Source organism: Cyrtonyx montezumae, unplaced genomic scaffold (assembly GCF_038088225.1).
Source record: "Cyrtonyx montezumae isolate F1298 unplaced genomic scaffold, pur_monq_1.0 scaffold_10, whole genome shotgun sequence".
NCBI classification, from domain to species: Eukaryota; Metazoa; Chordata; class Aves; order Galliformes; family Odontophoridae; genus Cyrtonyx; species Cyrtonyx montezumae.
Window position 1 is genome coordinate 24,375,667 of NW_027071826.1, and position 16,502 is coordinate 24,392,168.

General features: G+C 34.4%; 1 protein-coding gene across 1 annotated transcript in view; it reads right to left on the reverse strand.

Moving 5' to 3' along the window:
• Positions 1-4,098: 4,098 nt before the first annotated feature.
• ARHGAP5 (Rho GTPase activating protein 5) overlaps positions 4,099-16,502 on the reverse strand; it is a 43,877-nt gene continuing 31,473 nt past the window's right edge. Inside the window, exons 4-7 of the mRNA XM_065753669.1 lie at positions 13,151-13,228; positions 12,451-12,582; positions 9,795-9,900; positions 4,099-5,519 (exon numbers count right to left, since the gene is read on the reverse strand). Of these exons, the coding sequence (XP_065609741.1) occupies positions 5,189-5,519; positions 9,795-9,900; positions 12,451-12,582; positions 13,151-13,228 (647 nt within the window). The 3' untranslated portion in view covers positions 4,099-5,188. The remainder of the gene's footprint in view (positions 5,520-9,794; positions 9,901-12,450; positions 12,583-13,150; positions 13,229-16,502) is intronic.

The following is a 16,502-nucleotide window of genomic DNA, read 5'->3' on the forward strand; positions in this document are numbered from 1 at the left end:
AGCAGCCAGAGGTATCTCCAGTTGAGTCTGTCTGCCCCTGAAGCCGAGACACGGCCATCCCAGCAATGCTCAATCACCTTGTTTGCCCTATGCTTGTCACAGGCCACCACTAAAGACAGGAAAAATGCAGGTAAGATAAACCAGAACAAGCATTAACATGACAAGATTTGCAGAGATTTGCATCTCAAAGATCTACGTGGAGCATCCCAGAGATCAAATACAGACTACTTTAAAATGTCACACAGTCATGGCTGGAAATACCACCAAGAAATTGGCTTCCCTCCTCTTAATTCACACAGTCTGAAACAACAGCCTTTCATTATCATACTGAGACTGAAAAAGCAAAAGTTACTACACTGTAGGCTTTCAGAGAAAGTGTTTAATTCTCTGTATTTTCTCAATCACACCAAATGAAAGTAAGGGACAAATTATTATTAACGTTATCAGGTATATTAAACACTATTCCATAATATAAAAGTACTAGAATGTTTGCTGTGCACCAGTAACATTCAATTCAACAACAGAAATACCAGGTACAAGCACACATGCATTATATCTTACAGGGAAGATGAGAAACACACAGGCAGCAGTTATACATGCACTATCTACATACTTGGGAAAAATTATCCAAGAAAAATAAGGAAGTGTTTGCTTTCATTAGCCATGATGACAGATCAAATTCACTCCTTCCAATTACATGGAATTTCTGCAGATTAGTTGAAGAGGAAAAAAAATGAAACATACTAATTTAACACGTCGGTTCTCTAGGACAGCTGCTCATCAGAGAACTGCAGTCTGTAACAGTGCTTGAACACAGCATTATGCTTCAGATTCCACAGAGATGATGATTTTTGATACAGCAATCTGAGATTTTCACACTGAGTTACAGCAAGAATCCATACAATTTCAGATAAAAACGTGACTGTATCTCAACCCCCCTCAAAAAAAATAAAAACAACCCTGAACAGTGTTCAGACACCAAAGCTATCAGGAGGTGTTTGCAGTTACTTCTCAATTAGCCATATTACTCAAGTCGCCTTAAAGAAACAAACTAAGCATATACGTTGCACACTCAAGAGCTAAAATGAGTACTAGTAACAATTAAAACAACTAAAAGTTGGATTTCTCCTATACAGCTAGAAGAATTGTGACAAATAATTTGAAATTCAGGGAATTTAAAGTTGACCTGACAATGCAGTTTCTTACTGGTTTAAAAACTACAAGGAAAAAAACAATTGTAAAAGAGTGTTTCATTTTTTAACCATTCATCTAGCATGGTAGAAATCTGAAAAACTCATTTCCATAATCACAGCCTTTCTTGCTGAGCAGATCAATCAAGTGAAAAATGTGAGAGATCATACAAGCCACAGAATTTAACATGTGCTACACAGCTAAACAGAACATCCTCCATCCTGTCTCTTTTGAGGTCTGCACGTATTCATGAAAGAGGGGTATATTACCTACAGAAAGAGGCACAGCACATTAATCGCTGGGTAAATAACTAGCAAAATTCTGCAGTTTAAAAGAGATTCAAAAAAATAGATTCCTTCCCCATCCCACCTCCCGCCCTCAAGGAATTTCTTAAACATTTGATGCATTCAGTTTAGCACAATTTAATGCTACATTTCATTTCTGTGTATGTGAAAGAGATAATTGGGTGCTTTGCCTTCAAAAATTTAGTAGGCAACTAAACTGAACATCATACACAGTAAGCATCTTAGTACTTTATTCATTGCATCTTTTATACAGAATGAGCTTCACTGATATTAAACGCACTGCAGTATTCTGTAGATGTAGCAACAAAAGATTACATTATAAACAAAGAACAGAATTTGTACTTAAAAAAATTATATATGTTATTTTTTTCAGTTGACAAACATGATCACATTACTGAGAAAAACTGAGATAAGCATGGAAGGTAAGGCCAAATTTTCGTTTTTGGTCTCCAATTGATAACTTGCATGTATTCACCATGAATAGTAGAAGCTAAACTTTAATGAAAACTTACTAAAAGTAAACAAATCTATATTTTCTAGCAACCAAGTAATGGAGAAAACATACAAGAAAAGAAGTTTCTTTTCACTTAGATTGACATCCGTGATCTATGTACACTACGTTAAAATTCCACGACATTCTGGAGGGCAAGGAATTTTAAAGTAACCTGTTAAACATTACTTAGAATGGTACTTTTTTAACTCACACGTCGTACTTCAAAACTGCTAACACATGGAAAAACAAAACACTGCAGAATGCCTATAACAAAATTACATAAAAAAGACAAACTACCCCATAAAGTGTCACTGAGACGCTCAACCAAAAATAATATATTCCATTTTTTTTTCAAGATAGATATTACTGTAAAAATGCTCACATTAAAAAATATAGTTATTATTGTTTGTATTTCCATTAAAACTAGAGGGGACTACATGGAGCCAAAATATGAGGAATTTGTATATGACATGCTTCCTCATTTTATAGCACTAACAAAAATAATAGAGAAAGCTCTATTCAGTATCTTTCATCACAATGGTATTATTTCCTAGTATCGTTTTCGAACTCTGCTATGATGGTGTATGTGCATGCAAGTCTGCACACATGTGCTTGTGTCCATAAACACAAGCACATCAAAAACACCAGTGTACACATTATCCAGATACACGCACATCCACATTCCTGCATATAACACTTGTATAATGCAAATAATATGCAGGAACTCTGCCATGTGACAATCAAGAATCACATGCCATGCTTTTTTTTTTTCTTCTAATGGTTTATTCAGTAAATGTAGTAACGCTCTCCTGTTTGGCCAAATGTACGTGTTACTTATCAGGAAATTATGAAATACGTGATTTATCCATAACACCATACACAATAAAAGTGACCAGGAATTTGGTGTGAAAGCTGATGGAAAGGAATGTAGATTACTCTAAAAAATTAGTAATCAAAAGATCAGATAAATAGTATGGCAAACACCTTGGAATTCGTAGAAAGTTTAAAATGTAATTCACATTACAAAGACTGGAGATACTTTCATAGATAGAACTTTTAAATACGGATATGACTGGCATTTATTTTTAAGCTTACTTCTATTAGAAATAGACTTGTTTCCTGTACAGGTGATGCATTGTCTATACCATATATAGTAGAAAAATAAATTCTTTAGCAACTTAGAAATAGTTTATAAAACACTTAAAGTTGCATTTTCTTTGCTAAACATGCCAATGTTAGACTGACAACTATAAATAAAAGCTATATAGACAACAGATGTAATGTAGAACAAGTTAAGAATACTACAATTTACAGGACAGACTTTATTGTACTATTAATTCCTGTGTGCTTTGCAATAGGAATAAGGTTGACTTTTCTTTTTTGTTTTCTTAAAAAAGATAATTAATTGCAAGAATATAACACAATATCAAGATAATTTATAATATACATGTACTTCAAACAGCAGCCGAGATTATGGTATCATAGTAATCTAGAATGATATTCCAAGTCATAATTAGAAGTACAATACCTAGGACATAAGTGGGAAAGGCAATTTTTATTTTATGCAAATGGAGCAAATCAAACTCTTAAGAGCCTTAATACTCAAAATCAGCTATTTACTATAATACATACAAGACGATCTTAAATCTTGTTATAAGTGAAGATTACAACAGTGACCATCATAAAGCTTCTTCTTTAAAACTACACAAAACATTCTAGCAGCTGAATAAGCCAAAACTTTTTTTTCTTTGCAGATCTAAAAAGGTGTATTTTGAGCATGAAAGAAAAAAAGCTGCTATGAGAAGTCTCACAAAGAGTAATTACTTATGGTCTCCCATTTGCTACAACTTTGTAACCTTCTAAAATTTTTACCACTAACAAAATATTTAACCAGAAGTTCTGTTTAAATTAAGCAGCATTCTTTTACAGCAAAATTGGTACCAATGAAGAAAGAAAATAAATGAGGAAAAAAAAAAGAGAACATTTTAAAAAAATGGTGCAAACCCAAAAAGATCAGTCATTCAAATTTTAAGTACAACATACCACAGGGAAAAAAAAAAGAATACAAGTTTATGTGATTTTATATAATACATACTCCAAAGAAGTTAATTGTCAGTACCCAAAGTATTTATTGCTATGTATTAGCAATGCATTTTTGTATATCTTTAAAGGGTCACATAAAAATAGATTTAAAGAATAGATTAATTGAAGTCCTAGATTAAAACATTGTTTGGTTTAGAGAATTTTACTACAACAAAGTTCATGTTTATGTATGAAAAGTTATATAACCTTGTATGAAAATGTCATGAACTATTTTCTAAACACTAAATGTATTCCCAAGTGGGAAAAATTAAAATATCTAAAATATATTAGATTAAGTTTACAAGACCATCAATGATCTTTTAAACATGCAGCTGTTTACAGAATTAACAGTTTTACAAAATGTTGAGTTAAGGAATGGAACATAAAGAAATAAGTAGGCAACATCAAAATTTTTGTACAATATTTGAAACTCACTTTTACAACAAGCATGTCCTTGGTATTGTGCTGTAAGAAATAATAAGCAAGTTCACCCACCCTTAACAAACTGTCCACAGGTTTACCTACAAGTAAAGATGGTAGGTGAGGCATTGTAAAATTCTCAACAGTGCATTTTGCATTCTTCCATAAACCATCCTAAGCTTACTATCACGTAAGTAGCCAGGAGATTATAAAATAAACTATAGCTGGGCTTTAGTTGTTTACACAGAATGCTCGAATGTGAATAAAATTGCCAAAAATAGCATGTTAAATAACAAAAACAGCCATAAAGCAGGCTGTAAGCACTGAATGTTTCATAAATGTAATTTTTTTAATCATTAAATTTCTATAGAAAAATTTTATTCACAATATATTGTGACAAACTGTCACAGGAATGATATAGTGATTGCAATAAAGTATCATGCAGCAGCAGCTTTGTACTTTATAGCTATTTTTGCTTTTAAAAATTAAACCTCTCCAGTCATGCTTACCACATAGTTTTTATCTGCAGTGTGTACAAATGAGGAACACAGTACGGGTTATAACAAAAAAAAAAGTCCAACCAGCTGGATGAGAATTATTTTCCATAAATATGAAGTACATTACTGTATCCTGAAACATGCATGTCTATAGCTTTTCTTTACTGTCCAGTGCCAGGCTGCCTGCAATCATCTTCTATTCATATAATACCAAGAGGGTCTGCTGGTAATTGCGGCTGTATCAGCTGAGGCTGCAGTGGTGGTGGCAACTGCAGAGGTACCATTGGCTCCACCATCTGCACTGCGTTGGAAGGCGGTGGCTGACACGCCACTGGGTTCGGTGCTTCTACAATCTCTCCATTGTAAAAGAAAAATTGACACTGCTGAATGAAAGTCTCTATAATCGACTGGTGGATTTTGGTGGTAGAAAGGAACTCTCTGTTTTCAAAATCAGGTCTCATCAAAGTAGGCCAGAAACAAATTGATAAGTTATCAGCAGTCATAAAGTTGGTCTTATATTGCTGACTAACCCTGAAATGAGAACAACATGCACAGAATGAATTAAAAATGGTACGTAATCAACCAGAGGACTTTAAACACATGCCAACATTTTGAAGTGATAATAATAAACAAACTTTAAATTCTTCAACCAGCCATAGGATTTCATGTGTTAGAAAACTGATTACAATGTTTAGACAAATGACAGAACTGGCTTCTTACTGCAGTACAGCCAGATACTGAACAACATTTATGGTACTTAAAGAAAAAAGGAACATATTAGATCACATGTTAAAAACAAACAAAAAATATCAAGTGTTGATTAAAAGCACATTTCTACAGGCTTTTTCATATTAGCCACCAAAAGAATTTGGCTCTGCTGTAAAGATGAGATTCTTTAATGGCCTTGGATAGTCAAATGCACAGCACATAAAAACAACTATCAAATAAGAATAACTGTATACAATTATATATCGTGTGCCACCTATACTGCAAAATTTATATTATTTTTTAATAAATCACAACCTTGGAGGGGGGAAAAAGGATTTATATTTATTTATTTATTTTATATTACTATGTTACCAATGTATTTTTTCTCTTGGTAGATTGCAGTCAGAAGTGTCCTAAAATTGTACAAAACAAGCAAAAGGAACAGGCACAAAATCAGCTTTACACTCCAACCTCTTTAAAAACTTGGACATTCTTCATTGTCCAAACTTGGACATTAGAGACTCTTCTCTTGGAAAGAAAGTGTTCCATTCTACTTCTATAATTCTCTTTCTCTTATCCTATTTCATTATGTATTTAATGCTTCTGAAACTATGAATTACCCTGTCATCCTGCTCCAAAATCTCTATTTTGCTTTGATTATCTAAGCATATAGTACTGCAATTCCAGCAATTACTGCAGTAATCCCCCAAACCAATGCCTAATCAATGAGCTAGCTTTTTATTTCTGTGTTCATTTTCTTCTTGCAGGCACTTGCTGTATTTCACAAGATGTTAAATTAGTATGAAATAGGTTATCTATCTAACAGGCAAGCAGCAACTGCTGCAACTGTGACCAAACTCTGATCAGGAAAAGTTTATGAACAAGTCACCTGTTTTGCCAATATAAGACCAGAGGAATAGGTCTGAAAAACAAAATTAACCTCACAATAGAGAATAGGGAATTATTTCCCTTTTCTCTCTCACCATCATGTACAGAGAAGTTCATGCTTCTCTCCTTATATTTGTTACATCTGGCACTTGTCACACTCCTCTGTGAGCAAAACTGTTTAGTGAAACAGCAGAATACTATCCTAGTAAAATAGGTGGAGTTTTTTTGCTTTGTTTTCCTGTTTTTACCATTTTAACAAATTAAATAAATTCAACCTCAGTTCCAGATTTCCAAAACTTCACAGGACCAACTGAATGGGAGAGGGTGGAAATCAGACAAGGAAAGTACTGACAGGTTTTTACTCTGTCTCACTGTCAATTAGTCGATGGGTTTATCCACTAGACTAGTATCATAAGCACTGGAATTAAAAGAACACAAACATTAATCAATGTCAAGACAGTCTATATATAAACTAAGACAGGGTAAAAGAAAAACCATTTTTTTAAGTTTTAATTAGGGATCTATTCAATTGAGTGCCACAGAGATCAGTTCCTGAGTGGATTATTAAATACCTCAATAAAAAGAATTCAGCAAAGAATATAAAGTTTACAAAACTAATACATTCTGAGGTCAACCTATTCTCTAGAATAAATTCAAACTGTTTGATACCACACACACACAAAACAACAAAACAACCAAACAACCAAATAAATAAATAAAAACCAAATCAAACACCCAAATCCCAAAACTTGCTTGTTATTAAACACAATTAACTTACTAAAATAATGTAATATTAACAATTAATAAGATTATCTGCCTATTAGTACACAAAACCATCCTCTCCCTAACCTTATATTTAAGTAGTATATATGCTTCTGTGCTCCTTGCATGGTATTTGTACCGTGATAGCTTGATTGCTTCATCATGGACTCTGCTCAGGCAGAAGGCATGCCACTAACAGGAGCTATGGGAAAAACAAGCTCTAATGTGTTTATTGGCTGCGCAGATATAACTGCACTCCTTTACTTATCTTACAAATACAGTATGACGTGTAAGATGACGTTCTTCTCTCAATAAAACTTTGTAAAAGCTTCAGGTAGAACTATCTGCAAATAAGATGAATCACACCTAATGAAAACTGCTGCTTCAAGACAGCCATTAAACTCAAACGAGAAGAAGAAATTCTCTTCAAAATTCTGAACGATCGCTATTAAACATGAAATCATTCCACAGGACCATGATAATGACTGAGGTGATTGTCTCCTACGACTGTATCTATGAATGTCACCAACATATCTGGCATTAAGCTTAAATAAAGGAATATGTTTTTATTTTTAAGAGTTACTGAACTCCTAATGACAAAATGAATATTGAAGTTTTCTATATACATTTTTCTACAAATTAGTTTTTTGTCAACATTCTACTTGTACTTCTGCTTTTTAATTTTCTCTATACAGTATCGCAATTAATTAAAGACAAGCACAGTTTTGCTTTAGTTTTCAATGTATAAACCAAAGGCTCCCGACCGGGTATTTCTATTAAGTTTCCTGATTTAAGCAGGGGCTGAAACACATTCTTCATTTTTACTCTAAATTTATTATTACAACAATACTGGCAAGAGGAAGAAAGACTGTTACTGAATATATCTTCTACAACTGAACGTCTCCTTGGAAAAACGCAACCTTATTCATAATAGACCAGAATCAAGATATTATGTTTCCAGAAAAAAAATATTCTGCATTCTAAAGTAACAGTACAATTTTCTGTAGTAGTTATTAGTTAGAGATGCATGAAAAATTCTGTTGAAAAATCTGACTAACAATATTTAGTTGAGAACACACAATTCCTATGATATAGCAGAAAGTACAAAGGTAACTGAGATACAGTTTTGCAGAAACAATGCAAAAAAACCTCAAGCAACTTGTCAATTACTATTCTGACGATCAGCAAAACCAGACTGCAAGAATTACTGATGACAGCTCACTGAGTGAAAAGATGTGAAAGCCATAGTAAACACTACAATTATTGGAATACGAAAATATTTTTCACGTATTTACATGAATATACAGTTTTAACTATAAAAGATTGATTTGTATTTTAGCATGTGCACTACTTATTCCAAATAGCATAAGGGAACACAAATACTGCCTCTCAACCCATTCTAAATAAATTTGGCCCAATGGATACTTGGACACTATTCCTGAATGAAGGTAATATTCACACTTTCCTTCCTAAGAAAGTAACATTTTGCTCTACATTCAAAGAAAATAAATCAAAAATTATAAGCTTTCACTTGAGTTAGTGTTTTGATTCAAGTTCTTCGATTCAAGTTCTTCTTCCTGTTTCAAATTCTTCTACATTTCTATATTTAAAAGGATGAGAACGGACTTGAGTGCTAAGGCCAGAAGACATTATTCCTGTTCTCCAGTAAGCTTTGTGATGTATTTCATTTGTTTGTATGCATTAGTCTATTTAGGATTGTCAGAAACTGTATTTAGCTCTTTTACTTGCAGTAATCCAGGTACTTCAAACTACACTTAAGATTTTTGTTACTCTCATCTGTGCTATGCAAATAGGTGATCAGCTGAAGATTTCTAACAGTTCTGAGATTGACACTCCTCCACTGAATTCAAGGAACCTGGTTCATTAAGAATTAGTGAAACATTTCAAGCAATTTACGAAAAGTTTGTGATTTTTTGTTTTACTTCAGTACACCTGTAAGTTTGCAGTATATAAATGCAAGAAATAGTTTTATCCACTCATATGATTCAGTTTTCTAGCCCTAGAATAGAATTTTACTTGTCAAGATTACACTAAAAAGAATCGGTGCATTTCCTTGCAAAGGAAACTACAAGTTATATTTGTGATTGAGAGAAGTGTAAAATAAAGTGCCCAAGTTTCAAAGCTTCCCAAACATTCAGTGAAAATAGAATCACTTACATTGGAAAACACCTTTAAGATCATGAAATACAACAATCATTCTAACATTACAAATCTACTGCTAAACCATGTCCGTAAGCGCCACATCCATATCTACAAAGGCAGATGTGAATCAATTAAATCAGACATCATAATATATCAACCTCTAATTCCTTTTCATTTTCAATATTAATACTAACAGAGCAGAAATGCAGCATGACATTTTCAATTCTAATACTTCTTTTTTTAACATTAAAATTTATACAAAATTTTAATAGAAAAATACTAAACCTGTTCAGATGTGTTATCACATATTTGAAGACATCGTAGTTCACTGGGTGGAATTTCCTCACAATTTCTTTCAACTCATGTAGCCGTTCTGTCTTATCCAAGATCTCTACAGAAATAAGTGACATTTTTTCACACATTTAGAAAGAAATGCTGAGCAAAGTCTTTTTCCAACTCTAATAAGTACAGAGAGAAACAGAAAGTGAGAAAATATTCAATAAAATTCCTATTTACGTGCATTACTGCAAAGAATTAGTTTCGACTTATTAAGAAAAGGTATCTAAATACAAAAAATGTTTTTTCTGTTTTTAGATAGAATTATTTACTGCTATTTAATGGTGTTTTTAACAGATCATCTTGATCAACTTGTTGTAGGTAACTTACAATGATACAGGGAAGCCTTTAAGATTTTCCACTGTTTGCGTTCTTAACACATACATACAGATCATAGTTTCACAAAGTTTTGGGGGATGAAAGACATTTTCATGAGCTTATAAAACCTTAAGCTTACCACTCAAATAATAAAAAATTATGAATAAGCCTGGTGCAGCCATTTTAACACAAATTTTCACAGGCTCAATGGATATTATTTATGTTTTATGAGGAAGCAAGCAATAGGAAAAGGACTATGGTAAAAAATAACAGATTATAGAAATTAACAGCAAGTAAGTGCTTCTTGTGACATCAAATTACATACAGCAAGAAGCTGACACTGGCTTAAAATTTGAAATAAACTTGCACTTTGGTTCAGATATCTCAGAATTCCAGAATAGTGTTATACTGTAGAAAAGCTGTGGAAAATGACTCTCTTGCAATAAAATCATTAACACTGGTGTGAGAATTAGATGAATCCATGCTATACCAGCAACCATTCAAGTATTAAAGAACACTAGCTTCCTTTCTCAAAATGATTTTTCATAAGCTGCTGTTACACCTATTCACATTTTTGCCATATCCTACTTTGTAAAAAGGTTTGTTTCAATAGAAAAACTTCAAATCTTATTTAAGCCTGGGATGCTACAGTAATACACAATTTCTTGGTAATAGGTAATCAGTAAAGCTTGTCCTAATCAGCTTAGAAAAATCTTAAATTGATAAGAAAAAACACCTAACTACATTATACAAGGGATTTGCCTAAAAGTTAAACTATCAAAAAACGTCATTCAAAAATACTAAATTTCTAGTGTAACACACATTAATCTAGTCTACACTGAAGCCTTAGGTTCACAGCACTATTGTCACATTTTCAACAACAACAAAAAAAAAACAACATGGGAAAAACGTGAAGCAGTACTTTCCTAAATAGTTCATTGCCAGTCTAATTGCCCAAATTGAATAACAGAATCATAGAATGGCCCGGGTTGAAAAAAACCTCTAATACCATCTAGTTTCAACCCTCCCATGGGTTGCCAATGACTAGACCGGGCTGCCCAGAGCCACATCCAGCCTTGCCTTGACTGTCTCCAGGGATGGAGCATCCATAACCTCTCTGGGCAACCTGTTCCACTGTGCCACCACCCTCTCTGTGAAAAACTTCCTCCTAACATCTAACCTAAATCTCCTGTCTTAGTTTAAAATCGTTCTCCCTTATCCTGTCACTATCAATCCATGTAAAGTCATTCCCCCTCCTGTTTATATGTTCCCTTCAAGTACTGGACGGCCACAATGACATTCCTCAGAGCCTTCTTTTCTCCAAGTTAAATAAGCCCAGTTCCCTCAACCTTTCCTCACAGGAGAGGTACTCCAGCCCTCTGATAATTTTAGTGGCGCTCTTCAAGACCCATTCCAAGAGCTCCACATCTTTTTTGTGCTGGGTGCCCCAGGCCTGAATGCAGTACTCCAGATGGAGCCTCCCAAGAGCTGAGTAAAGGGAGACAATCACCTCCCTCTCCCTGCTGGCCACCCCTTTTTTAATGCAGCCCTTCGGGATGCAAGCGCACACTGCTGGCTTGTGTTCAGCTTCTCATGCACCAGAACCCCTCAAATCCTTCTTTGCAGGGCTGCTCTCCAGGAGTTCTTCCCCCAGTCTGCATAAATAGCTGGGATTGCCTGGCCCAAGTGCAACCCCTTGCACTTGGCCTTGAACCCCATTAGGTTCACTCAGGCCCACTTCTCCAAATTGAGAAAGATATTCTTTAAAAGGAGAACAGCGCAATCACATTTTCAAGTTTGAAACATTAGTAAACACAATTAACCTTTTCATCCTACACAAAGTTCAGAAGAATTTGAAAAACATTTCAAAGAGATTCACCATAACATTCCACAGACATGTGACTTCTAAAGGCTATTTTGAATTTAAGACTTTATTAAATCAAGGTATGCTTTTTCCACCCCTGTAAACAACTACGATACTTTTTCAAGTGCTAACATTGCAGTGCCAATAGCAGGAAAAGGAGATTCCTCCAATTAAATTTCCTAGACAGTGGGGAAATAACAGACTACAATTTATTTAGAATAACTAATGTAATCATCATATAATTCTGTTCTCATCATTTAATCCTGTTAATTTTGAAGAACACTAAAACAAGGGTAAACCTAAGCAATTAAAAAAATAAGTCAGTGCAGCAAGCCTTGTAAACTTACAATGAATTAAAAACTGCAATAACAGTAAACAATGTAAAAAAATAAAATGAAGGCAATAACATTCTTTCTTACTTACTTGATGCTTCTAATAACTCTTGATGCAAAGAGTAAGGAATTAATGGATCTGGCAAATCTGCAAAAAAAGCTTTAAGAGCCCCAGCCACAGCATTTACTGTCACTTCCATAGATTCTAGACTGATACTATGATCTGGAAGACAAAATCAAAAGTAGTTTAAGCAAAATCTACAGTTATGATTTTTCATAATATTTTTACAAAAGCGAGAATTTATTTGAAATGCTGAAAATGAAAACATTGTCTAGCATTTGTCAACAACAGAGAAAACCAGCGGGTAAACTGCCATTGCTTTGACAATATTAAGAAAGCAGTAGATAAAAAATAAGATTGTCTAACTCTCAGTGTGGACTAAAATGCTTTTCTATTTGACACCAATCCATTTCTGATAATTAATCCTGCCCAAGAATATGAGTTTCAAAATCTACATCCCAAATTTTGTTGAAAACTGGCACAGACTATACCAATATGCAGCATTTTGTTTTAACTGGATACAAGATTCTATCCCATCCATGGTTTACACACAGCTTCATTAGTTACATATAATCTCGACTGTATCACTACAACCTAACAAAGAGGAAAGCACTCAGTGCTAGGGAGGATCAGCTTGAATGTAAAACTCATTTACACTGGCTGCACTGTCTTATAAATCCATGAAGAATTCAAGTTCTTTTGGCTTTAAAATAATGAAATCTGTCATTACCTTGATCAAACTGCTTCTGAATGTTGTCTTGATCTGTTTTATTCCCACTAACACGGTACAGCCCTTCAGTACATAATCCTTAGGAGGGAAAAAATATATTCAAAAATAGGTTATGTACTACAGAGCAAAACAGAGTCGGCTGTAAGCACCTACTGAGAAACAGTACATAGTGCCTAAAAAGTAACGTTAACCATTGCAGTGCTAAATATCAATCTGTGGAATACCAGTTGCATTTTGAGTTCACTGTTCCATTTAATGTGAGTCAGGAGTGGAAAGACTGCTAGGAAGCGAAGGCTCTCCAGGGTTCTCATCACTACCTTGTCTTACAACATGTTACAGAGTTGTCATAATTACAGCAGGCATCCTAGGTAAATAGCATTACAATAGAAATCCACGTCTTTATCACAAATATACAAACACAGATGCAAACACATACAGACACTTGCTCACTCCACTCCATTTTGTATGTCTTGTATCATAATGCGATCTGTTTTACCCACAGCTATTCACTAAGTGGAAGCATCTGATCTGCTAATCACAGTTACCAATAATCTTTTTCTTTGTTAATTTGGAAACCATTAAGGAAGACAACCAGTATACAGTGCCATAAATCTACCTTTCATGGCTGCAAAATTATCCATATGCTGCACACATAGCAGTACATGGTTTATGAAAAAATCAAGTTCTAGAGCTCTGTGCAACTTCCTGGGTCTCTACCATTGCAGACAAGTAGCTGAATGCTTTTTTACAGTATCAGATCAATACAGAAACTTATCCTCTGTCATGTAAAATCTAAATGTTTATGTTACTGAGAAATATGAGGAATCCTGCTAATATGGTCAAAATACAGAATGCACTTAATTGCTTAAAACCACTCATTATTACTCAATTCCACTTTTCCCTCTTAACTCCCTTCACAATTTGCATTTCTCTTTACTAGCTCCATCAAAGCTACCATAGTAAGTTTTGATTATTTTTTCTTCAATAAACCTTTATTTTAGCTCTCCAATTCCATAGCCAAGAGTTTTCTCTTCTAAATATTTACCTAAACAGAAAATGCTCAAAAAACAATAGTGTCATTCAGAGATGTCATCAAAAAGCACCAGCAGATAAAAATTGGTGGCAAAGAGCAAAAGTTGGGATTCAATAGTTCCCACAGCTGGAGGGGCTTAAAATGTGTCTTCAAAACAGTGTCCTGAATGTTATCAGACAAAAATACTCTGTGTTCCTCTTACCAAATTTGTAACTAAAGATAAACAAAAAAACCCACTGGTAGATAACAACAAGCAAGGATCATTTAATATGTGAGAATTCTCCGTTGCAGCTCCTCCAGCCTCAGGCTATTCTGTGTTTTATCCAACTACTATTCAATTTCTTTCTGTACAAAGGGAATTGAATCTGTTGCAATAGCATTTTCTGAGAAGTCCAATTCAGTTGCTGTTTAGTAGTAGTGTTTAAATCTTGAATACTTGAACTGGTCTGCTGTGGAGACAGAGATGGTCTGTTGTAATATTTAGTAGTTATTCTTCCAATTTTAGTTAATTCTTCCAATTTTATCACACAGCATACACCTCTTTGTTCAGACTAGCATAGCTCTGAGATACTGAAAAAGATAAGGTACAGAACTTCAGAAACATTTCAAGAGATGTCTTCTGAAATGAAGCATCTTTCAAGAACAGCAGCTAAATGCTGCAATTCTGGATTAAGCTAACTAAATTAGTCTTCAAAATTCCTCACATAAGTACTTCCTCTTCCTCGTATATATATATGCTTGTAGGTTCTGTAACATTAAGGTCTTCAAGAACAACACCGTAGTTCACCAGTTTTAGATTTTAACCACCACAGCTCTCAGTTCCTCTAAAGAACACATTTACTTCAGAACAAGGTCTCCTAAGGCAACATCCACTTCCCAAGCCAGTAAGTCGTATATGGCAGAGGACAGGCAGAAGCAGTGAGAGGAGGAGCAGTGGGAGAAGAAAACAGCTGTTTTTCTGTGATATATCCTCCCATCTTCCTGCAGATGGTGGCTTGCATAGTATTTTGCATGGGGAGTTGTACTCACCATTTGAGGAATTATCCTCCATTAATCCATCTAACTCCCCTGAAGCCATTCAACTGTGGACTTTATAACAACCTGTGGCAGTTCCATATCTCAGTAATAGACACTGTGAAAACACACTGTTTTTATTGCTCAGGATCTGAAGTTTTTCAAGATTTTTTTTACGTGTTAAAAAGCAGGCAGTTCTCTCTGTCAGCACCACTCATGTTCTTTGTTTTCTTTTGATTTATATAATTTTCCTTTCTCAGTAATTTTCTAAGCTAATTAGCTTAGCCCTTCTTTGTCCAAAATTTAACATTATTGTTCTATGCTGTTTCTTTTCCAAGCTCTTTTTTACTTTAAGACAGATTGTTCCAAATTGTAACTAACGAATTACATGGAATTACATAATTGTTTTTTCTCCCCATTCATTCTCTCTTTTTAGTTCCTTTAATTCCTCTTCCTTGTTTAATACCAAGTTCTGTGAGCTGATGTTTTTAGACAGCTTCTATGATGATTTTAGAGACTTTGCTTGATTGACAACAGCTACACCAATATTTAGCTTGCCTAAGAGTCACACAGTATCTGCCAACTTGGCAGCAGTAGCCAGGTTCTCAATATCATTGTACTGTCCACATCTCTGAACACATGCCATTTAATCACAATTAGTCTGTTCCTCCACAGTTTAATTCCTTCCCCTATGGTGACCAACTGAATTTTTTAGGAATCATTTGCGACTACAGCAGCCAAGATAATCATTCTTACAGTTACCTTTGTAAACTTTGTGATCTGTATCATCACGCCATAATTTTATTCCACAGATTGACCCAGCATAACTCTGCTCAATCCCTATGCTATGCAGACTATAAAGAACTAAAGGAACCTCCACCTGACTGACCCAGAACAATAATTTGAGAACAATATTTTGAACAGCAATTAATTTACTTCTGCTAACTAATTCCAAAGTCACAAAGCATAAACTGATCATCAGCACTGCAATTTCCTATCCCACGTCAATTTTGAAGTGATCACAGTATCACTCTGGTTTTAAGGGAGCTCAGGAGCTCATCTACTGCAACCTCCCACTCAAACACAGAGTAATGCTAAATTCAGCTTAAATTGGTAGGCCTTTTTCTAACCTGATCTTGAATACCTCTGAGGACAGAGTGTCATCAACATCTTTGGGCAACCTGAATCACTGTTTAAATAACCCTCAGAAGAAAAAAAAATTCTACCTACTTGAAACCTCCAGTTTTAATAATTATCATTTCTAGCCCTCTAGTTTAGGATGCACTACCAACACATGCTTAGTCT